General features: G+C 37.6%; 1 protein-coding gene across 2 annotated transcripts in view; it reads right to left on the bottom strand.

Annotated features, from left to right (window-relative positions):
- Prosalpha5 (proteasome alpha5 subunit) overlaps positions 1-26,545 on the bottom strand; it is an 86,661-nt gene that overhangs the window by 23,593 nt on the left and 36,523 nt on the right. The window contains exons 4-6 of one of the 2 annotated variants that reach the window (XM_067146456.2): positions 11,789-11,964; positions 4,711-4,872; positions 4,480-4,626 (exon numbers count right to left, since the gene is read on the bottom strand). In XM_067146456.2, coding sequence (XP_067002557.1) covers positions 4,480-4,626; positions 4,711-4,872; positions 11,789-11,964 — 485 coding nt within the window. Of the gene's footprint in view, positions 1-303; positions 4,627-4,710; positions 4,873-11,788; positions 11,965-26,545 lie in introns of those variants that run through there. The other variant, XM_067146457.2, reaches the window with a different exon arrangement.

Below are 26,545 nucleotides of genomic sequence, written 5' to 3'. Positions count from 1 at the left end.
CACAATCATTTTCACTATAAGCCACTATTAATGCAAACTGCAACCATCCTAGTTTTACAAAAATATTATTTTATTTTTATACTGTAACCCTATTTACTTTTCAGTAGGCCTAATGCTTAAGCAAACAGACGCAACACTTCACAAGAAAATCAGGAAGATATCAGTCAAGTTGTTATACCCCGACAAAAAGAAATCCTGTTCAGTTAGAAAGGAATTTAAAAATACGAAGGAAAAAAAAAAAAAAAGAACTATTATAGGAAGGATTGGACTGATAAGGTTAGAAACAAGTACTTTACTGGAATATAAGTTAAGATAATCAACTCGTCTTTATTAAAACTGGGAACAGGTTTATGTGATTGTAATGCTTGACATGCATATTGACTGTCTACATCATATTATTAATATAACATTATACAATCACAATGCTTCTCTTATGAGTGAAACATCATTCACTATGATTTTATTTTCATTACAAATTGGTTACAAGTTATGGGAAAGCTTGTCAAAATAATTTTAACATAACCTAAATTGTTACAGCTTGTCTTGATCGTAGAGACGTCCATATCAAGTTTATAGGAATGAAAATCCTTTTCACAGAAGCACTTCTTCCAGACAGACTTGGAGATTATTGAACTTAACTGACATACATAGGTAAGCTTTCTTCATATAAATGATAAACACAACAAGAACACAAGTGAGGAACTCTTTCATCAAAATACACTAAAATATGCTCAGTACAATTTGACAAAATTAGTAAGAATATTTATTTCTATAAAATAATCAGACGTGCATCAATAAGCAACAAAATTAAAGTTTAACCCCTTTTTTCTTTCCTTTGGACTGTACATAAGATTTTATGGTTCAAAATGACATACTGTTTCTCAGTAAGCCAAACTCTCACACCCGAAATAAGAAAACAAACATTTAAGCTTGCCATAATTCACTTGCGCAAATCCAGGACAGAAGCGTACGTAACAAAAATTGGCGGATGATCGAGAAAGGTACTCTACTTAAAGCAAGCACAATACTGTATAACGATTAAAAAACAAACTAATCTTTTACACTAAAAACACTTTGCGGTACTTGTATTTACAACACTTAAGGTTATTTATTATACCAGTTACACTTTTCAGAAGACTGAGCTTTGTCAAAGTACCTTCAATTTTCTTTTTCACTGCAATTAAGTTTGTAAAATTCAGTGCAAGATACATGACACTTTTTACTGAATATCAAGAATGGTCCTTATGTATGATAAGAGTTAATCTATAATATAGAAATACAATATCCTGAACTGCACAAAATGGAATTCACAAACATCATTGCATGCATCAAGCAAAGAGGAAACAGAATCGAAGTAGTATTCTAAATGGATTCAGCAATGGTATTGTTGCTAGCTGTTTGAGAGTTATTACTCCATCACGAAAGCAACTTCTTGATGGTGAGAGTTTTAAATTAATTTTAATATTGTATCATACTGCAATACACATGTAATGGGTTAATGTAAAAAAATCCGGGACATACACAAAAAATTTCCTGAACCGGCTGGGACAATTTTTACGCCCTTGAATCCGGGACCATCCTGGTTTTCTAGGACGTGTGGAAACCCTACAAACATGTTTCCTACTGCCTCAATGCTCATGTCTATAGGCAATGAATTACAGCACTGTGTATCAATAATAATAACCATCATCATCATCATCATCTTGTAGGAGTTCTTTAATGGACTGGTACATTTACGAACACAAAGGTAGCATATTCGAGCCCCTCCAAATATCACCAGACTAGGTCAGGACTGAACCCACCTAGCTGGGCTCAAAATCTTCAACAGTCTGAGCCACTCAGCCCAGAGATGGTATATCAAATGCATTATACACCCCAGTACAATCTACAGTTCCCATCATTTTCTTTAATACAATGCTTATTACATTCCTTTTCAGATCTCCATTAGTTGGTGATATGCCATGAAAGAGCAACAACATAATTTTCACTTTCTATTCCTTTAGAAAAAATATAAAACAGTGTGGACAAGAATAGTAAAAGGAGCTGCGTATTCCATCAAAACCATAATTTCATCAATCACACCTAATGACTGTAATTAGGTTTTTAAATTGTCATTACTGATCGATCACAAACCGAGATCTTCATAACACTGTCCAGATTCTATAGAACCATAACCGATATGTACATATACAATCAATATACACAGTAAGAAAATTAATGTGTGCATAGTTTGATGCAAATACTGGAGCTTGTTAAACTTCCCCTGAGACTTTATTACATATTTAATGGTGTTAGCAAATTGTTTTACCGGTATTATGGATTCAACCAAGGTTCCAGAGTCCGAGTCAACTCAATTCTAACCTTGAATCAAATTAATGAACAATTAATTCAAAATGATATTCATGCTTTAAAGCATGGAATAAAAATGATTTTTCAAAACAAATGTTGAGCCCATATTCCTAATGTAAACACACACAATTATACTGAGAGAAAGACCACGTACTGAAAGGTGGGCTTACTCTCAATTTAACAGAATATAGCGTCAATACGGATCTGCAACAAAGAAGTTTATAAACTGTTCCTAATGTATGCACGCAACTTCTTAATATAAAAGTTTTTAGAGTAAAGAGCAACCAACATAAGGTGAATTCCATCTTAGAAAAAAAAAACCTTGACCTCAAGTAGTATAGATTAGGTTACTAAATCTGTACTTCTCAATGAAAATCAAGCATTAATTATGGTCTTGCAATACATCACATACAATATTTTCATGAAATCTTCCTCATAACAAGTTAGAATTTCCATTAAAACAACAGAAAAATAATAAATTATCTTGGTAAAAACTTTGTAAGAAGTCTTACTTACAGTACTTGAATAGTAATGTAAGATATTTTAACAAGTTCATAAAAATACAAGCAAAAGTGAAATACAAAAGAATGTAAAATACTGTAACAGTAAAAGGAACATCTGAAAAGACAAGTATATAGAAAAAATCCAAGTCATAATTTTACCTACACAAACAATTGAGAATATTCCCAGATAAATACATTTCAATATAACTAAAAAGAGTTACCTAAGAAAGGCTAGGTTATTTTTAAATGCCCACATGGGAGCAGTGCTCTATGGGTTTTTGACTAATGTATTATAAATTGTACAATCATTATGTTTTACCTAAAATAAAACTATGAAGGAAAACAGTACAAACTTTTACAGTGGCAAAGAAGAAGAAGAAGATTGTTGTTTAAAGGGGCCTAACATCTAGGTCATCAGCCCTGGCTTGTAAGAGAATGTAATAATGATGTTACTGGCTTGACATCCCACAAACTATTTTTACAGTTTTGGAGATGTTAAGGTGCCAGAATTTTGTCCAACATGAGTTCTTTTACATGCTGGTAAATCTACATGCAGAAGGCTGATGTATTTGAGCACCTTCAAATACCACCGGACCTGAGCAAGAAACGAACCTGCCAACTTGATCTAAAAAGGCCAGTGCTTGTAAGAGAATGGATATGATCAAAAGAACAAATGCATGTGAGCTTTGTGTAGAAGCTCAACCAACAGCACGAAATAAAATAGTAACTTGCTTGTGTAATGTTGTCCGTAATGAGAAATGGCATGAACATTTTAGAATTCTGCTTTCTTAGGAAGCCAATGGTATATCACTGACTTAAAAATCAGAAGATTTTTATCTATATAAAAGAAAGAATGGTCACTGAAAGATAAGGAAAAATACTCTTAACAGTCTACTTGTGGCACAGAAATGAAACTACTCTGTTTCCAGATAGCAGATCATGGCAGACTGTGTTGAGAGTTTGCAATGCAACGACTTTGAGCTCGTGTAAAGAAATGTAGTGAGAATGATATGAACATTTCCATTCCTAAGAGTACAGTGATATCAGTTGGGAAGAAACCTACAAGGAATGATTATCGGGCAGAGAATATGAAACTGGAACAAGTGGATCATTTCAAGTACTTAAGACATGTACAGTAAAGAAAATCAAATCAAGATGCAGCAGAGCTAAAGCAATGAGCTTGCAATTGTTATTAACAGTATTCAGGAAGAAAGATGATCTCTCTGCTTTCAGCCTGCATTTGACAGATAATAGCTATGAAAAATTGACCGCAATTCTCAAAAAAGTGTGAAACATCAAACAGATATTCATCATGAGGAGAAATGATCTTACGACAAGTCAATTTCGCAAATGAATGATTCGAACCATCACAGGTCACCAAGTGTTCACTGCAATAATTACTTTAAAAGTAATCCAAAGCATTTTTCTCCTACAAACTTGTTCGACTCAATTAGCTATTTTTCCAAATATCTAATTTACAAATGTGCCCTTGAAAAAAAAAAAAATTTGCCAAGCACACTGTTCCCAAGTTAAGTGTCACCTGAACTCTGTAATGTTCATAATGTACAGAAAATACCAAGTGGATATATCAAAAATACTACAAAGATTAAGCAATATCTTTGATCACCTCTTCGACCTCCTCCTTGCTAAACATATGAAAAAGATTGCCTGGGGTCATGGTCATAACTTCCACATTGGTTGAGCTAAGCTTCTCCTCCATGACTTGTTTCAGGATGGTTAATGCAGTATTCAGAGCTTCCTTTAGTGTCATACTCTGCAAGCAAAAGATATACCACTCTGCATTACTTGTACATTCAATCATCAACATAAAATACATTTGAGGAAAATTAAAATTTACCTTATGGTAAACTTCCTGCAAACTCTGTTGAGCACCTTCACTACCAGATCCAATGGCTTTGGCCTCAAACTGGACAAATGTTCCAGAAGGATCCATATGGAAAAGCTGAGGCCCTTTTTCATCACAGCCAGCAAATAAAATAGCAACCCCAAACGGCCGACTCTGAAATGAAACAGCACAGAGTATTATGAACTGAGTACTACATTTCTGAAAAACATAAATTCACACCTGTAAATGGAATTTTATTGAGAGACTAGCTGATGTACCCGTGCTTCGCTATGAGATTCTCAGAAAGACTAACTTTGTGGTTTTCCTAACTGAAATCAATTTAGGCCATTGCAAAAACGTCAGTAGGAAAGTAGTGATTAAAAGCAATGTTATCATACAAAATACTCGATCAAATGAAAAACCGCACATTTTCTCACTTTTAATGAACAATACTACAGAGCCGATCTAAGAGTCCAAAGTTTCAGAGCTGGAATGACCAGGCCACAGACAGCCATGAACACTCCTCTGCCATTATTCCGTTAAATATGCACACTGTTCATTCCAATCAGTGCCTCAAAGTAGGGATTGAATAGCTTGAATGCTATGATAAACCAGTTTGTTACGTACCAGTAGTATCAGAAAATTTATGAACCACAGGAACACCATGCTAAAGAATCAAGCTATCTGACTCCCCAGCTACTTGTCACCAATATTCAGGCAGGCTGTTATACTAGGTGCAGTTACGGGCGCGCGGCTGTGAGCTTGCATCCGGGAGATAGTGGGTTCTGAGAATGTTCCTCTAACTCCTTTACTAAATTTACAAACATACTAATCTGAATTAAAATGAAAAATATGAAAATTAATATTTTTAAATAAAATACACAATTGTTGTACATTGTATTAACACTTAGTTCTTACCTGATTACTTACACATACGTTATTTGATGGGTGCCAGCAACAACTCAGTGCAGCAATAATAGAATGAGAATCTTGAATATCTCTAGGGTGTGGGGTAATAAGCTTACTCTTGACAACATACCATATAGGTTCCGGGAAAAGGAGATTGCTGCTCTGTTTCTCCTTTAAATTTGAGGTTATATAATTCTACTCTTGAAATAAAACAATAAATTAATTTGATAGAACAAAATATATTCTTGAAATTACTTCGATAAAAATAGTAAGACTAGCTGCGATCAAACATGAGAATATAAAATTATGACATTGCAACTGAAAGAAACTCTGCATTAAATCTGAATTATTCTTGACCGGACATTTAACAATTATACACGAAATTTATCCCTCACTGGTTCACTTGACTGTACCTTCAACACTTTGAGTGTAATTACGACGTATTCCTTTGAGTTGGTGTTTGCCGTAGATGTATCAAGCTTAATTTGGTGATGTATCCTTTTTGTTTCACTGACAACTAAGTATCCATGTGACTGCTGCTTCTCCATCCAGATAACTTCTTCGTAAGTCTGTCCTATATGACTTCAGGGCAAGTCTATCCTTCTATGACTTCATGTCAAGCCTTTCCTTCCAACTGCACTCACCGAGCAACTGTGGCCTCACTCTCTCAATGACCAATGACTCACTGAGGCCTCTCCATCCTTGTGACTGATGCTATAAGACACTGGACCAGCTTATACAGACATTAGTTGACACACCTACGCAATCTCCAGAAATAACTATGATCTACTTCCACCTGGCTACAAATGTTACATACAATAGTGAAATTGCCCGGGGCAGCCTAGGTAACTCCAAGAAAGTGAGCTCACCGCTAAATGCATACAATGACGTAGCAATGACTCGGCAGTTACGCGAGCAGTATTGCAACATGTGCGTTGCAATGTCAAAACTTATTACAATGCATATCCATATATGATATTATGTAGCAAGTCTTACTTTACATGATTAAATGTTAATATTCACACACATATATACACAATTTAACTACAATCACGCAAGCGAATCAATGCAGAGCTGAATTGAACAACAATAATAATACAATAATAGTAATCTCACAGATAAAATAATAATAATACGGACATAATAATAACAATAAAAATATCACAGATGAAATAATAATAAAAATAAAATACAGATATCTTGTAACAAGATTTGAACCGTTACACTTTGAACCCCACTGTTAGTAGCCCTGAAGATGATTTTGCGTGTTCTCTCATTTCCACACCAGGCAAATGCTGGAGCTGTGCTGTAATTTAGGCCAGGGCTGCTTCCTTCACACTCCTAGCCCTTCCCTATCCCATCATCGCCGCGAGCCCCATGTGAGTCGGTGCGATGTAAAGCAAATTTAAAAAAAATCGCTATATAGCCGTAATCTGACCTATCGGAGATGAGTGGCAACAGAAACACAAAGCCCATCACAACAATGGTCAATGTAATGTTATTGTTGATCAATGTTATGAGCTTTCCGTATTGTAGGCCTTCACATTTACTTTTCTTTCGACTCTGTAATATTAGGGCGTCTTACTAAATTAATTATAGCGTAGACTGTAGTTCCTTATTCCCCCACTCTACATAGCGACTTTTATTAAATTCTGTTTCCCCATTTTCTCGTAACTTGGCGCTGATATAGACTTAGCAACAGAAATTCATGAATATCTCGTTATCATAGTCGGTACGGTAAAAATGTATAAGACATAAATGATCGGAAATGCAATACTATACAACTTTAGTTATGTAGTATTTGTCCATAGGACTGTTAATAACACAAATATTTGAGAATTAAATTCTAGGCCTTCCCCTAAACTGATGCCAGCATCTCTGCAAGAAATAGCGGGAGAAGTCAGGCTGGAGGGAAACAAAACTTGACGGATATCTCTGTCCACAGAAGGAATATAGAGATTATAAAACGATAGAAGTAATGAGGAAAATTTCTGAGTAACTGTTTCACTAGTCAGAATGTCTGGAAACTTGTTAACAAAAAATCTAAGGCTAGAAAATGATGCCTTACTTATAGCAGAAATATTTGCAACTTCTGCATTAATTATAACTTCATCTTTGAACTGAAATTTGTGTACCATGTAGTCACATGATGAAGAGATACACTTTCTAACAGACTTAAAGAATATGCACTTTTCCTCAGACTTCAAAGTGTTCACCAAAACAAAGTCCGACTCGCTGGCTGAACGGCCAGCGTACTGGCCTTCGGTTCAGAGGGTCCCGGGTTCGACTCCCAGCCTGGTCGGGGATTTTAACCTTAATTGGTTAATTCCAATGGCACCGGGGCTGGGTGTATGTGTTGTCTTCATCATCATTTCATCCTCATCACGACACGCAGGTCGCCTACGGGGGTCAAATAGAAAGACCTGCACCTGGCGAGCCGAACCCTTCCTGGGATATCCCGGCACTAAAAGCCATACGACATTTCATACCAAAACAAACGTAGAGTTCCCTATCATCAGATCACAATCGTCCTTTTGATTTGCTGGAGTATGATAATCGACGTCAAGGAGAGAGGAGGAGCTTTTAATAACGTGTGGTTTCACAAACCTTGCCATCATATTTTTTCATAGTTCCTCCAAAATTGACTTCAATAAGTGGATGTGCGGCATACTTGATTGAAGAGCTACATTTAGATTCACAAATATATCCATAAAACTTGAGAAACAGGTAAAAAGATTTATGTAAATTTGATGAAAGGAACATGAACAGTCGTTCACGTGACAAAGCATGGCTCTTAGTGTCATCAGTAGTTTCTTTCTTTTCTGGGTGAAACTGATGACTGGGTTTTCCTTTCAACTGAGGAGTGTGGTGAAATGTTATGACAATGCTTCAGAACAAGACAGATCTGCATTTAGACTGTGGTTATGAATTTTGTAAGTCTTCAAAGTTCCCACATGAGAAGTCTTACTCACAATTTTGCTCCTGAATAAAGTAACCAAAGGGTCCCACTGCAGCTAAATCCTATCTTAGCACCTTCTTAGTGACAACCATTGAGTAGGCACATGCTTCAGAATTTTCCTGATCTCTGTGTTGTGTAAAGTCTGAAATTCTCTGAACTTTTCTTTCCTCTTTGCACTCCTTTCCAGAAAATAAAATATATCAATTATACTTTCATCTACATTTACAAGCAAGCACGCCGCACCCTTCTCTGCACACGATTAATTAGGTGACAAGAGCAGCCTACGACGATTATGTTACTATTTTCCCGCTTCAAACATCCTGCCACACTATTTTTTAATCTTACCATTACTGGAGCATTATCAGCACCAAGAGCTAGGCAATTTTTTAATGGAATGCGGAATTCCTGAAAAGTTGAGAGCAAAAGATTGGCAATGTTAGCTCCAATAGCATCCCCTCCTAAATTAGGCACAGAGAGTAGACAACTCTAAATTTCATTGAGTTCAGGCCTAAATAATGTTACAACATTAGAATATATTTTCAAGTCGCTTTTATTGTTACCATCAGTAGCAACAGAAAATGTATTCACCTGCAAATGTGATACAATTTTCGCCCTTTCTTCCATGCATATTTCTGTAATGATAGCCACTGTTTTCGGTATAGTGCACCCATATCGTTTAGCAATTTCTGAATCAGGAAACATTTGGGAAACAAAGGCCCTGCGAGGTCGGCACAATTTACAGGCAGGTTATGTTCTACGATAAATGACATAACAAAGCCTCGGCATTCACCACAGGATTTAAATCTTGGTTTTCACATGAAAAGTTCACTTTCTGGTATCTTTCTACACATCTACACACTGGACACTCTCCTTACGCTTTTTTCGTTTACACGTGTTTGAGTATATTGCACTTCCCACCATGTGCAACTGAAAAATCACAACTACATACAGTACAGAATGTGAACATTGGTCCCTTCCTGGATTCACTGAAACACAAAATCCCTTCCCTACAAGGGCTTTTAAACACTGCATCCAGAGGTGCCAACTTTGAAGTGGATTATCAGTAATCGCCCTCTAACCCCCCTCCCCCGAGAAAAATTTCGAGTCAAGTCCAAAGCACACTCCTTCCTTCTTGATAATGACATCCCTTTTGTCCTTCCCTCTAGCAATCTATCCAAAAGTGTATCATATTACACAATAACATTTGCATGCAACCTGTTGGTTCTGTGATAAAACATTCCTTGTAGCTTGTTTCTCACGCAGCAGCTGCTTTTCAGTGTAGTTTTTCTTGAAGCATCCTTCCGAGTGTGATGACATTTTCGTTTTCTGAACCATAAGCGATACCAGTGCAGATGTGCTTAATGTAGGCTTCACTTCTTTCTCAATCTTTCTGTCAGCTGTCAGGTACACTTAACACAGCAAATACAACATTACTGAAGGATTTGTAGTGGAGTAGAGCAGCGCCTAAGCTCCTTCATTCACAATGAATTTTACAACGCTTATGGGTAGCAAAAGGAAGTCACGATCGAATAAGTATCGTTGCCAACTCACAAGCATTGAAATAAAGACGATTTGGGAGAAAGGCTCGAAAGGACTCAACATTTTTCCTTTTCTTTTGTTTCCGTCGAAAATTATTTTTTCGTGATAATGTAAGCTTTTCCGTAATAATTATGGACAATCCGTAATAGTTGGCACCTCTGCTGCATCATATTTCTTTTTTAACATTTTGGCCAAAACAAATATTAAGACATACAACGAAGAAGCACTACTACGTGACATAACACGAGCACTTATGCAGGTCCTGCCCCGGGTAGATGTCTATGGCGTGCTACTTCTGAGGCTAGGTTACTCGCTTGCGACTAATATTTCCTATGATTAAGCTATTTGAACATTTGACTATATTATAGATGAAAGAGGAGCACATAGCTGGCCACCGTGCCACATACTGCCATATGATTGTAATTATTAGAACTACTATCGAGCAGCCATACTCTGCCATATATCGATAGAACGAGGAAACACGCAGGAGTTTAAAATAATAAGAAAATTACTGAAACTGCTCTGAAAATCGGCGGATCAGTCCCGGCGATTGTGAGATCGGGAAGACCGACGAAAAATCGGGAGTCTCTCGCTTAAATCAGGAGAGTGATGTGTTAAAAAAAGAGAACAAGCATGAATAAACTTAAAAATAAGTGTCTGGCTTTCAACGGCCGCAGTCATCAAAAGAATGCTTCCAGTCACTATGTATTACATTCGGAAGTACAACTTGTAACATACACTAGTTATCAGCTGGTGGTTTGGCACGTTTTTCTACAGCACAGCTTTATTCGGAAGGAGTGGCTTCTACTACAGATACACCAACTGGGAATATCAGAGACCATATCCAAAAACCATTTGGGAACCAATTTACACTGTTTGGGCTCTAAAGTCGAGAACAAAACTATTTTTAAAAGGTTTTAAAAGACGGGACCTCGAAAGCAGTGCACGGCTGACGAGATGGCAGTGAAGATGAAGTCACTTGTAATGATGACATGCTGGTAGCAGGGAAGTTGACAGTGCAAGACGATAATTAAAATGAAAGCCATGATGAGGTTTACTGTGTGGTAGGCCTACTGCTCAACTGACAGACAAATGACTGATCTTAAAGTTATTTTGCATCAATATTACATAATATGATACCCTTATTACTTTTCTCTACGGGGTTGAGTATGAAGCGAGACAAATCTTCATAACGAGTTTTTATGACCGTATGCCCTTCCTGACGTCAACCTCATCAGGGGAATTAATGAAATGAAACGAATGACATCAAATAACTAAAACTGACTATATTTACTTTATACGTAGGCCTAAAAGTCGTGTTCACCATTTATTGTCTTTTTACATTTAGAAATACTGCCTTCCAATGGAAATAGTCAGTATACCTCAAATACATTCGTAAGTTTTTTCAAAAGAATAGTGTAGAATGTTTATATGTACAATTTAAAGCTCTTTATAGCCAAGAAGTCATGTGTTCACTGCACAAAATTAAGGTTATCGCATATTGGACACCCCCCACATTTACTTTCTTTTTGGCTGCAAATGTGGGGGAAAAGGGGGTCTAATAGGTGAGTAAATACGGTAGATAGTACTCAATTTTATAATAATCTGAGGGAGATCACCAACTGATGATGTCAGGCTGGTGAAGTCATGCCTTATACAGAAGAAAGCACTGTCTCTACATACCATTGCTCCACCATCATCGTCAGAATCTCCAAATTGTATCGCCAGATTAGATACAGCCTGAGCAACAGACTCCACACTCATTCTCTCGTTGTACACAAACCAATGGTTTTGACATTCAATTCTCGCCCTTTCTAACATCGTTCTCGAGTCTGCCATTAATCCACTCACAGCACAACCTGAAAGAATATACATGTGGTAGTATCTAATTTTTAACTATGGCATTCCTAAAAATTTAGATGATATTGAGCATGTACAAGTATGAAACCATAATAAACAAATAATTTCTTTTTTGATGGAGTTTCATACAAAGCTTCACAGACTGATAGAGATCACTGGTGACAAAAGATACACTGTAAGACTGAATTTACAATGAATGAAGACTAAACCAAGCACTGCAAATATCACAACAAAAGCTGATAAGACATGGTTTTATAGGAAAATGCAAGAAGTGTATTCAAATGAGCTCCAAACAGAAAGCAAGGACTTACAATCAAAAATGCATTAGCTAACAGAGATCTTGAAAAGAATATATAGTAGCTCAGAAATGCCCTTCGTGGAAATAATCAGTTGATCAAACAATTCATATATTAATCACACAAATATTCTACAAGTTGCAAAGTTCTTCCATGTGACAGTGTAAAAGTGCCCAAGTAACTGTAGGTTTAATAGGACAGTACTGTGTAAGAAACGCTCTTACCAAATCAATGAATTACAGCATTCCATATTTATTATGATTATTTATTTAATAGCCAGAACAACTTTTTAGTCTAAAATGACATCCTCACAGGATAAAGATTGTAGATAAATCTTCGTTCTTGGTATCTGATCCCAATCACCTTCAGAATCTTAAATAGCTTGGTCTAATCACCATTATCGAATGTCTTTTCTAGATCTACGAATGTCATGTACGTGGGCTTGTCCTTCTTGATTCGATCCTCTAAGATCAGACATAAAGTCAAGATTGCTTCACGTGTTCCTACATTTCTTCTGAAGCCAAACTTATCTTCTCCCAACTCAGCTTCAACTTGTTTTTCCATTCTTTTGTAAACAATAAGTGTTAAAATTTTGAAGGCATGAGATACTAAACTAATGGTGCAATAGTTTTCACACCTGTCAGTACCGGCTTTCTTGGGAATAGGTATAACATTCTGCCGAAAATCGGATGAGACTTCTCCTGTTGCATACATCTTACACACTAAATGGAATAGCCTATATATATCCTTATTAAAAGTAAATGTTGCAGAAGCCTTTTGACTAGGTTTATCTTCAAGTAATGTGGTACGTGAGCGATGCCTAAAGTTGTTGATTATACGATCGATAAAGTCTTCGTTAAAGCCATTAGCCTTGGATAATGAGCAGAAGATGTTCAACTCCTTGTTCAAATAGCCTTTGTCATGGGGATCCTAAAGGCTCGTTCTACCAGGCTGTTGTACGTGGAGCTTTTTGGGTTCTATGGGTGCATCGAATCCTGTCTTATAGCGACAACCGTTTGCGTAGGCTTTCTTTTTTTTTTTTTTTTTTTGCTAGTTGCTTTACGTCGCACCGACTCAGATAGGTCTTATGGCGACGATGGGACAGGGAAGGGCTAGGAGTGGGAAGGAAGAGGCCGTGGCCTTAATTAAGGTACAGCCCCAGCATTTGCCTGGTGTGAAAATGGGAAACCACGAAAAACTATTTTCAGGGCTGCCGACAGTGGGGTTCGAACCTACTATCTCCCGAATACTGGATACTGGCCGCACTTAAGCGACTGCAGCTATCGAGCTCGGTCGTAGGCTTTCTAAAAATACTGTAGGTGAAAGAGGAATTAAGTCTATTAATTGTTAAGTCCAAAAAAGTAACTGACTTATTCTTTTCTGATTACAAAGTAACTTTATATGTGGGTGTATGAGCGGTAGTGTGAGGAGGATCCGGGGGTTGTTGTGGAAGAAAAGAGCAACGAGAAAAACTATTACGCACAGCACGAAAATCTGAATTATTGCCTGGACCTTGTACGTTTTTAAAAAGTGCAATGAGGGGCGTTTGAAAAGTCAGTGCAAAAATAAAAACTACTTACGTGTCTGGGGTAAACCTTTTTTTATTTTTCGACATAGTCTCCTTTTAGGCTTATACACTTCACCCAACGATGTTCTAGTTTGTTGATCCCTTCCGAATAATAGGATTTGTCCAAGTCTGCAAAATATCCATTAGTGTTTGCAATCACCTCCTCATTTGAATAAAATCTTTTTCCCGCCAGCCCTTTCTTCACATTGGGGAACAAATAGTAGTCTGAGGGAGCCAAGTCTGGGGAATAGGGGGGGATGTGAAACGAGTTGGAATCCTATTTCCATTAATTTTGCGACCACAACTGCTGAGGCGTGTGCTGGTGCGTTGTCGTGATAGAAAAGGACTTTCTTGTGGGCCATTCGCGGGCGTTTTTCTTGCAGCTCGGTTTTCAAATGGTCCAATAACGATGAATAATATGCACCTGTAATAGTTTTACCCTTTTCCAGATAGTCAATGAGGATTGTCCCTTGCGAATCCCAAAAGACAGTCGCCATAACCTTTCCGGCCGAAGGAACGGTCTTCGCCTGTTTTGGTGCAGATTCTCCCTTGGTAACCCATTGTTTAGATTGTTGTTTGGTCTCAGGAGTATAGTAATGTATCCAGGTTTCACCCACAGTGACGAAACGACGCTTAAAGTCCTCCGGATTCTTCTGGAACAGTTGCAAACCATCCTTGCAACACTTCACACGATTCCGTTTTTGGTCAAGCGTGAACAATAGCGGCACCCATCTTGCGGATAGCTTTCTCATGTCCAAATGTTTATGCAAAATATTATGTGTCCGTTCAGTAGAGATGCCCACAGCACTAGCAATCTCACACACCTTAACTCTTCTGTCATCCATCACCACATCATGGATTTGATCAATGATTTCTGGCCGTCCAAAACGTTCAGCGTCACTTGTGCCCATATGGCCAGTCCGAAAATTTTGAAACCACTTATAAACTTTTCTAATCGAAGGTGCAGAGTCACCATAATGTTTATCAAGCTTCTCTTTAGTCTCCTGAGGCGTTTTGCCTTTCATAAAGTAATGTTTAATCACCACACAAAATTCTTTTTTGTCCATTTCTTGAAAATCACTCTACTTCCTTGATTCACATGAATGCCAAACACAAAGAAATAGACCAATATGGCTGAAACTTGGTATGCGTTCATCCAAGAGATGCTACTAACTAAACATGACCTCGATACACGCCGGTGGTGCCATCTCTGGGACTTTGCACGGACTTTTCAAACCACCTTCGTACATTACTGAGACTATTGAATGTAGCAGTCGCGTTTGTGACACGTTTGTCCAGAATTACGAATGTATCGTCCACATACCTAGACCAAAACCGTACGTTATCAAATTTGTTGCCGTTCACTATTCCGGTGTCATCAAAAAAATCCATATAAATTTTGGCCAAAATCCCCGAGGCCAGAGACCCATTGCTAACCCATCCTGTTTATTAATGAGCTTGTCAAAGACAAAGTAGATTCACAATTAAGTATTTATTTATTTTCCACCTAGTCGATACAATGATTGCTTAAGGCAATTTTTAATGGTCAAAAATGGTACATGTTTCGTATATTATCAACATCTTCAGCCACATAACACTGTTTAGATGAAAAATATATAAATTGACAAAAGTATAATATATAATATATTTTCTCTTGAGTTATATGTTTGTTTTAATGTTGTCAATCTTATGTTAATTTTAAGGACACTTCCTCTAAAGTATTACTTTGTCAATTTATTTATTTTTCATCTAAACAGTGTTATGTGGCTGAAGATGTTGATAATATACGAAACATGTACCACTTTTGACCATTAAAAATTGCCTTAAGCAATCATTGTATCGACTAGATGGAAAATAAATACTTAATTGTGAATCTATTGAAGTGCGATACGGACCATGAAGCTGATTTTATGTAATAAAGACAAAGTAGTTATTATTTCGATGGTGTTCGGGTAAAGGGAGTTAAGTCATAAAAATGAGTTTTGAGAAAAATGAAAATCAAACTTCACCCACTTACTGTAAATCAGAGAATGCTTTTGCAAACGTATAACACATATTAAATGCTAACAATGTTAATGTTTTTCACATACTGGATGTTTATACGACGAAGTAGTTGAGTTTGGACGATATTAAACTTAAAATAAACAGAAGGTACTGACTTAACCCCTTTTACCCGAGTAGCAGTAAAGACATATACCCTTTCGCACCTTCAACATTTTATTTAAATACTGCAATACACTAACAAGTACAGTGTATAAAAGCAAAAAAGTTGAAAGAAAACATTTCACTGGTGCCAGGAAATGAATTTCTAAATCATCAAAGGAAATAAACTTTTTCTCATTTCACAAGAATACTGAATGCTAGAGATATAAACAATATTTTTTTAATAAATGTAGTAATGAAACTATCACAAACAATGCCTTTGTTACATTTTAGTATCCTCATAACCACAAGTTTTGTCTATTTTGTCTATCTATTAGTAAAGCTCATCATCACCTTCCTCATCACTGTCGGCAACAGTATCAGGAAGAATATCGGTAGTTACGTTTTTTGGAAGTCCCTGATAGAAGTTGTGAAATACTTCAGGTATTAAAGGGAGCAGAGAAAGAAGATCTAGTTTCTTCAGCACTGAAGTCGGAATTGGTCCTTTGTAAGACTGCTGAGGTAACAGTCGATTAATACCTTGACCTCGTATAGGTAGAGAAACTTTCTTGAAGTTTGCAGACTCATCCAACGTGTCTTTGTAGAGAAGTACCGTTGACTTTTTCTCACATCTAAGCCACTTTACATGCTTCCAATAAAACTTTTCCCCGTCATCATTGTTTTTCTTCACTGGTAACACATTTTTGTACAAATCAGAGTACTCTAAGAAGTGTTCCATACTCATAGGGTGTACTTTGAAAGGATGAGTCTTCCTACAGGAGCAAACAAGCTGCAGCCAATCATGTGGATGATAAACTAGAATTGAAGCTTTCTTCTTCTTCTTCCTCTCAATAAAGGCATGGACAGTGTCACATTCTAAGTGTGTGTGGCCAGGGATCAAGACCTTGTGGTCTATTATGTCTATAGTGGAATCATTTCTTAATGCAGACATGCACATTGCCACCATATTTTTATTTTGTCCTCCACATGTATCTGAGTACATACCTTATTACTCTTTTGACATGAGAAGGGACACTTGTGAGATGTCTGGCCACACAAGATGCAATCTGATTGAAGCCTCTTCCACCATCTGCTTCAACACACATGTAACAGTGTGCCTGATTAGTTGTGCAGTCATGTACAGTGAGGTTGCAAATCCACAGCAATCTCTTAAGAAATGCAACAGAACTCTCGATGTTGGGGTCGGAATGCACTGCTGCATATCAAATGCCAAGACAACAATAGTGCTATCTGAATGGGATAGTTTCTTATCATTGGATTTTGCTAAATATGCCTCATCAGCTAACCTATGCTGAATAGCAAGACATTTCCGCAAAGTTAATTTCTGATCTTCTTCTGCCAAACTTATTTTCAATGTGTACTTGTCACAGGTGTGACAGGTATCCTTCTTCGGTGATTTTATGGACAGATTCTGTTCATGAAACAATCGCTCATAAACAGTTCAACTAACAAACCTATTGCCATCGCAAGCTCTTATTTTCATCATACATTTTACTTAAAGTATAATGAGCTGGAAGATACTTTTTTGAAGTCGGTCAGCTTGAATAGCGGCTCTCACAAGCAGATATAGAAAGTATGTGATTCTTAGCTTTCTCAATCACTTCATTTAATTTGTTTGCAGAAATGTGGCGTCCCCTACAGTCAACAGGTGTTATTCCAGTGAGTGATTTCTGGGACTTCTTAATGACATTTGCTATAAACATATTTGTTTCATCAAATGTGTAAAGGAAGCATTTTTTGAATATTACTTGTAGTTCTCCATTAATTCTCAGATGGTATGTGTGCGTTACAGATCTGCTTTTTACTTTCTCATCAGGACATGGTACTTTTCTTATTCTCTCACTTTGTTTTTCATTGGTTGTTATTAAGCCGGAAATATATATAACTCTTTTAGAGTAGTCTCCAATACCCCAGTATTCTTTAAAAATTACTCTTCTATCTTCTTCCAGAAATCTATGTTTACACTTCAACCTACAGTCTGGCAAAAATTTATCTTTCCTTCCCAAAACAACTTTCCCTGTTTCAGTCGTATATTCTAGACCTCTGTTTCTTTTCTCCTTACGATCTCTACGAATTTTTTGGGTACGCCGTTTAATTTGTTTCCTTATCTTGACTTTCCCAGCCTTTCCCACATTTTCAGAAACGAAGTCATTATTATTATTATTATTATTATTATTCCCTACCTCCGTTTGATTTCCAAGTTCATGCACCTGGTCTAAATCACCCTCCCTAGTTTTGAACACTGGATTTTCTTCGTAAAATCACAATGGCTGTAATGTTGTTAGTTTCCTTTCTCATTTATCCTTATTTTCTTTGGTGAATGAATGAATGTCTGATGAAACAGGTGAACAGCTGTCTTCTCCATCTGGCGAATAAAGAGGGTCATCATCAGAGTCTAGCAGGTCAACCAGCTGAGGATCAATATCTGGTGCAGGGTTTTCAGTTCAAAACTCCTGGCTGGTTCACTATTGTTACAAAAAGTTAATAATAATAATAACTTAATGGTCCCCTTGTTTGGACAGTACACTGGGCAAAAAGGTTTAAGTCAAGTTATATGTGGTGCGTAAAAGGAGACAAGTGACTTAATCCCTTCTACTCACCGAGAGCGTAGCGTGCAAAAGGGGATAAGTTGACATAGCCCCTTTTACCCAAACATGTATTGATCTTTTTGGTTTCAACTCCTATTACACATTTACGTAGTGGTCCTAAAAATGAAGGTATGACTTAGCTCCTTTTACCCAGTGTAGAATATATCTTCTAGTTTATTCTGAGCAAATTAACTCCATTTTCACAAAAAATGACTTAACCCCCTTTACCCGAACACCATCGATTTATTAGTAACTTTAGTATGCTCATGAAATCTTGTATTTCAAGTTCACTCGGGTGACTGTAAGTCTTTAAATTCTTATTAATAATGGGAAGCAGTTTACTAGTTTTAATACTTGGAAACATATTAACAATGTCAAATGAATGTATGGTATGATGGGCCCCAGTAGTTTGAAGTTGTGTAATTTATTTACCAATTCTATGGAATTCTTTATAGACTTGTTTGCAGCAAATCTATAGTGTTGTCTAAGAAATTTCTAGATAAACTGAGCCAATTTGTATAGGGGGCTGGGTCTGTAATTTATTATGGGTCGAATAGGGACTCCGGCCTTGTGGCTTTTCGGAAGTGCTTTTGCTGTTGGTAGGCCTGGGATCATATTTATTAATTTATGCTTCTCCTGTTTGGTGAAGAGAAAAGATGCATCCTTTAATGTTTGTTTTAACTGACTTTGAAGTACGTATGTCAGGTCTTTCTTCGTTACCAAAAAGGTGTCATTGTTAAAAAAGCTTTTTGTCTTCTGGATGTAATCGGCCCTATGCAAAATGACTGCCGTGTTGCCCTTATCAACCTTTGTAATAACGAGTTCTTCATCTTTAGCCTTCTTTTTTGAGTCCTAGATTAAGCTTTCTTTCTGTAAGGAAGTCTTTAGAAATACTGGCAGGCATAGTGCTGTTATTTATAATAAGTTTTGTTTAACTGTCTTTTTAGATCTAATCTAACTTCATCTTGCACCTCCTGTGGCAGTTTACTGATTGCAACTTCCGAATCTATAACAAGTTTAGACATTACTTTGGCTAGGTTGAAATTTGGCCAATTGTGTATTGGGCCTTTTGTGAGAATTAGTTTTTCTTCCTCGTTGAAATTAGACTTGGAAAGATTGATTGCTGAAGAATGGACTTTTTTCTTCTTCTTCTTATTATTATTACGAATCTGATTGGTTTTTAGAAAGGGTTTGCTTGATGTTAATTCCTTCTTCAGCACTCCAAGCTTTTTCTCCAATGTTATCTGTTTGATAGAAAGCAAGCTATTTAGTTTATTTTAAACCATGGCATTGCTGCAAATGAAGGTAAGGAACTAATTACGACCCTCAGAGGTAAGATTTCCAAACTACCTGACTCAAAAGTAATTGTAGTTAATGTGCCACCCAGGTATGACCTTTTAGAGGACTCATGTCTGAACAAAGCTGTACATGATGTAAATATAAAAATCAAGAGATTATGTGTATGTAGTAGATACTTTAGGTCTTGGCAGGCAAATGTTCACTAGGCATGGGTTACATCTGAATGGTAATGGAAAAGCACCTCTCTGTAGACAAATTACTACAATTATCAACAGAGATTTGCAAACTAATCTATACTTAAGAAAACCCATACCACTAAACTGGCACATACAGGGAAACTTGCCAGAAAACCCAGATCCTTAAATCAAGATCTATGTACAAGGATCTGGGTTCCAGGGGAAGTTCTCAACTAATGCCCCAAAGACATTCCCAAACAGTAGTAACAGGAAGATATTCCACTCCCTCTTGATGAATAAAGTTATGGTCCCTACTTTTCCCATAAATTAATTTAAAATATTGAAAAATGGTATATTATTGGAGAATAATGTAAATGTACTCAATTTAACGATGATAATTTAAAGATTTACAATTATGTTTATCACAAAAAAAATTAAGAATTGAAGAATGTTTTTTCACACGATTCCTTTTCTCCATTGCCGATAACTGAATTGATGTTTTTATTATATATTTATTATATATATTGTACCAGGAAAGCCTAGGTCCTGGTCCATAGTTATCAAAAGAAATGTTGTTCCAGCATATAAGATCCGTCCGACGTATGAACATCTAAGTAAAAGAATGTTCCAGTATGTACCAGACTCCACGAGTGCGCTAGGCGGAGTCAAGTGACGTCACCTATCGTTCAAAGCTCACCTCCCCTAGATATATTTCTCGAAAATATCTTTCTTTTCGTAAGTTTTCAACGCCTGTACCAATTTTAATGGAACAAACGCTAAATTGTAGCAGACGTCCTAAAAATTAATCTCTGTGAATTTCAAATTAATCCATCCCATGATTGCTGAGTTATAATGATTTAAAATCTAACAGAAATTACACACTCACGGTCACATGGCCAAGAGAAACTACCCCTCCCAGCGCCAGCTATATATGCCACTGGGTCAAGGCTAACAGGTGGTTGTGTTGAGTTGAGTTCAGTTCATTGCAAGCAGTCCAGTCTAGCAGTGTAGTATGTGTATGAGTAAGAGAGAGGGGAGACTGGCCCTCGCATAGTATGTTCGTGCAGTCTCGAAGACAGTACTTTCTGTCGTGTTTCGCGGAGACGAAATTACGGGATAGTAAATCGCCATCGTACTTGAAAAAGGACGTCGCACCGTAAGTAGTCTATTGTGCCGCGACTACGATATAATTTACAGACATTTCGAAGTATAACACGTACGAAATCAGTGAAGTTCGAAGTTATATATTGGACATTCACAAACTAGAACATGACGTGTGGACTTAATTAATTTCACACAATATTACATTACCAACAGAAACTGTCGTGTACAGTAACTCTAACTACTCTAGAACTTATTTTCTAACATAGCACATCCTTGGACTGTGTCTCTTTATTTATGTGCCATATTAGGACATGCCTCCTCTGTGAACCATATGACCTTGCCGCAGTGGGGAGGCTTGCGTGTCAAAATGATGCAGATAGCCGAGCCGCAGGTGCAACCATATCGGATGGGTATCTGTTGAGAGACCAGACTAACGAATGGTTCATTGAAAGGGGGGTAGCAGCCTTGCGGTAGTTGCAAGGGCGGCAGTCTAGATGATTGACTGATACGGCCTTGTAATAATACTCAATATGGCTTAGCTGTGTTGATACTGCTACATGGCTGAAAGCAACGGGAAACTACAGCCGTAACCACCTCCCGAGGACATGCAGCTCTCTCTGTATGAATGATGTACTGATGATGGCTTCCTCCCGGGTAAAATATTCCGGAGGTAAACTAGTCCCCCATTCGGATCTCCGGGTGGGGACTACACGAGACGGGCCGATCATCAGGAAGATGGATACTGACATTCTGCGAGTCGGAGCGTGGAATGTTAGAAGTTTGAATCGTTGTGCTAGGTTAGAGAATCTGAAAAGGGAGATGGATAGGCTAAAGTTAGATGTAGTTGGTATAAGTGAAGTACGTTGGCAGGAAGAACAGGATTTTTGGTCAGGCGACTACCGAATTATCAACACGAAATCAAACAGGGGTAATGCAGGAGTTGGTTTAATAATGAATAAGAAAATAGGACAGCGGATAAGCTACTACGACCAGCATAATGAAAGAATTATTGTCGCCAAGATAGACACCAAACCAATGCCCACCACAATAGTGCAGGTCTATATGCCTACTAGTTCAGCGGATGATGAAGAAATTGAAAGAATATATGAGGAGATAGAAGATTTAATACAATATGTCAAAGGTGATGAAAATCTAATTGTGATGGGAGACTGGAACGCAGTGGTAGGCCAAGGAAGAGAAGGTAGCACAGTAGGAGAATTTGGATTGGGACAAAGGAACGAAAGAGGAAGTCGGCTGGTTGAATTCTGCACTGACCATAATTTAGTCCTCGCCAATACTTGGTTCAAACACCACAAACGACGGCTGTATACGTGGACGAGACCTGGAGACACTGGAAGGTATCAAATAGACTTCATTATGATTAGGCAGAGATTCAGAAACCAGGTGTTGGATTGCAAAACTTTCCCAGGAGCAGACGTGGACTCTGACCACAACTTGTTGGTCATGAAATGCCATCTGAAATTGAAGAAATTGAAGAAAGGAAGGAATGCAAAAAGATGGGATCTAGACAAGTTGAAAGAAAAGAGTGTGAGGGATTGTTTCAAGGAACATGTTGCACAAGGACTAAATGAAAAGGCCGAAGGAACCACAGTAGAGGAAGAGTGGAGAGTCATGAAAAATGAAGTCAGTAGGGCTGCTGAAGAAATGTTAGGAAGGAAGAAAAGATCAACTAAGAATCAGTGGATAACTCAGGAGACACTATACTGAAATTCAAGTTAAGAGCTTAGGAAAAGTATCCTTCCGCATGTGAGCACGTCCCCTGTTCCCCCTTCCCGTCTCGTCATGGTTCTCCATCTCCGCCACAACCAGCTCATCATTAACGCCGTGCGTCCATCTGACAAGTACAGTACTTCATTCTGAAATAGTGAAGCATCAAACGAAATCACTGCCTTTCACATAGCTGTACTTTGATTACGTACCATACCTATTTATTCCTTCATTGACCATATAAAACCTACAGATTACTGACGAATTCCGAGGCAAGAGAAGCAAGAATTATTTTTGTTTCATAATGCGATTTGTGTGAGGCACATGAAGACTTACAACATAAGTATACGATTCTGCTCTCTTGCAACGACTGTCAGTGGCAGTTTCTCATAGTTAAAAAAGCTGAAAAACCCACCGGTGAGTGGGATTGCAAAATACAATGCTTCCAGGAATGTTGTAAATATTGTAGTCTCGTCATTCGGAAGGTAAAAACGAACTCATGATCCTCTCATGACGACATTTCTGTAGGTAGAGTGCGGTTGCGAATATAAAGTAAAGTACACATTATTATTATTATTATTATTATTATTATCATCATCATCAAATACGCCAAAGATCCTATTCCCATAGCGTGTTAAGGCCCTTCCTGTTTTATTTACGGCGAGTGCTGAGCTGACGCATCTTTCTTTCCCTGGAGACTTGGATTTTCCATTCCAAGCGAGCGGCGTAAACACTGTACACAGAAATGCCGATCAGCTGCGCGGACTTTTTCACGTCTTCCACAGTCCACAGTGGATTCTAATCTCGTAGGCTACTGTAAACGTTTAAAACAATTTGGTTTAGATTTTCTACTTTATTTTCCTCTACTTTTGTTAGCTTTAAAGTATTTCACAGGGAACTCAAGCGTCACAGCATCACACACGTCTTGCTCACAGCTGGCAGCCATTATGAATACTGAACAGTGAACATGCTGTTGCAGCCAGTATTGCCAACAGTTTTCTTGGATCCATCTTCAACGTCCCACCTATTATGCGAACTTATCAACAGTGGAATGAACTCGAACAAACTTACAAAGTACACAGTGCAATAAGATATCAATATCATATTAAATTATTATTATTTTGCTACATACACCACTGAGAACAATAACTATTCACAGCCATCTACGTATGAAATATAAGAGTTGGTAACGAACCCGAATAACATACAACCTGTGATATATTTTCCATATTTATACAGGGCAAAAATTTTAATTCATCAAGTCAGTTCACCAGAATATCTAACCAAACTGAAGGAAGCTCCTGACTTCAGGAACAAGTAACAAACCTAGGGAACTATTTGGCGCTGCGGAAGCCTTTTCACCGACCAGAAGTCTGACTAACATCAAAGGGACCGCTAAGGTCTTAAGTTGACTATCAGTATAGACCTGATTGATGAACGACGAAAATACAAGAATGCTAGAAATGAAGAGGGCAGAAAAAAATACAGGCGATTAAAGAATGAAGGGGATAGAAAGTGCAAGGTAGCTAAGGAAGAATGGCTGAAGGAGAAGTGCAAGGATGTCGAAGGCTGTATGGTCCTGGGAAAGGTAGATGCTGCATACAGGAAAATCAAGGAAACCTTTGGAGAAAGGAAATCTAGGTGCATGAATATTAAGAGCTCAGATGGAAAGCCACTTCTAGGGAAAGAAGACAAAGCAGAAAGATGGTAGGAGCATATCCAACAGTTGTATCAAGGTAACGATGTAGATAATTTCGTTCTGGAACATGAAGAGGCTGTTGATGCTGATGAAATGGGAGACCCAATTTTGAGGTCAGAGTTTGACAGAGCTGTGAGTGACCTAAATAGGAACAAGGCACCTGGAATTGATGATATTCCCTCTGAATTACCGACTGCCTTAGGAGAAACCAGCATGGTAAGGTTATTTCATTTAGTGTGCAAGATGTATGAGACAGGAGAAGTCCCATCCGATTTTCGGCAGAATGTTGTTATACCTATTCCCAAGAAAGCCGGTGCTGACAGGTGTGAAAACTACCGCACTATTAGTTTAGTATCTCATGCCTGCAAAATTTTAACACGTATTATTTACAGAAGAATGGTAAAACAAGTTGAAGCTGAGTTGGGGGAAGATCAGTTTGGCTTCAGAAGAAATGTAGGAACACGTGAAGCAATCCTGACTTTACGTCTGATCTTAGAGGATCGAATCAAGAAGGACAAGCCCACGTACATGGCATTCGTAGATCTAGAAAAGGCATTCGATAATGTTGACTGGACCAGGCTATTTATGATTCTGAAGATGATAGGGATCAGATATCGAGAACGAAGAATTATCTACAACCTGTATAAAAATCAGTCTGCAGTGATAAGAATCGAGGGCTTTGAAAAAGAAGCAGCAATCCAGAAAGGAGTGAGGCAAGGCTGCACTTTGTCCCCTTTCCTTTTCAATGTTTACATAGAACAGGCGGTAAAGGAAATCAAAGAGAAATTTGGAAAGGGAATCACAGTCCAAGGAGAGGAAATCAAAACCTTGAGATTTGCCGATGATATTGTTATTTTATCTGAGACTGCAGAAGATCTCGAGAAGTTGCTGAATGGTATGGATGAAGTCTTAGGTAAGGAGTACAAGATGAAAATAAATAAGTCCAAAACAAAAGTAATGGAGTGCAGTCGAATGAAGGCAGGTGATGCAGGAAATATTAGATTAGGAAATGAAGTCTTAAAGGAAGTAGATGAATATTGTTACTTGGGTAGTAAAATAACCAACGATGGCAGAAGTAAGGAGGACATAAAATGCAGACTAGCACAAGCAAGGAAGAGCTTTCTTAAGAAAAGAAATTTGCTCACTTCAAACATTGATATCGGAATTAGAAAGATGTTTTTGAAGACTTTTGTGTGGAGTGTGGCATTGTATGGAAGTGAAACATGGACAATAACTAGCTCAGAAAGAAAGAGAATAGAAGCTTTTGAAATGTGGTGTTACAGAAGAATGCTGAAGGTGAGATGGATCGATCGAATCACGAATGAAGAGATACTGAATCGAATTGGTGAGAGGAGATCGATTTGGCTAAATTTGACGAGAAGAAGAGATAGAATGATAGGACACATCTTAAAACACCCAGGACTTGTTCAGTTGGTTTTTGAAGGAAGTGTAGGTGGCAAGAACGGTAGGGGTAGACCAAGGTATGAATATGACAAACAGATTAGAGCAGATGTAGGATGCAATAGTTACGTAGAAATGAAAAGGTTAGCACAGGATACGGTGGCATGGAGAGCTGCATCAAACCAGTCTATGGACTGATGACTCAAACAACATTAGGACATGACGTGTTACAGTGATAAACTTAGTAAAAGTTAAGAACTTTTTCTAAAATAATATAGTTCTATCAACATTAGAGAATCAGTGTCATCTGTCAGGATAACGATTCAAAGACTGTGGTCAGAGACGGTAATGAGAAATATTACGTGTTTGCACTGTGTTGGACTTTCTCAGTGACAATTTAAAATAGTGGTTTTTTTTGCAACAAGGACTGTGATCATTCAATTGACGTCCTAAAATTAACATACGAATTGGACTGTGTTTAACAGTGAACGATAGCATCTGTCAATACTACTTGCATGTTCCGTGTGTTAAAATCATGTCCACGAGCAGCAGAAATCTT

Source organism: Anabrus simplex, chromosome 4 (assembly GCF_040414725.1).
Source record: "Anabrus simplex isolate iqAnaSimp1 chromosome 4, ASM4041472v1, whole genome shotgun sequence".
Lineage (NCBI taxonomy): Eukaryota > Metazoa > Arthropoda > Insecta > Orthoptera > Tettigoniidae > Anabrus > Anabrus simplex.
The sequence above is the reverse complement of the archived record's forward strand: the minus strand, read 5'-3'. Positions and strand labels throughout refer to the sequence as shown.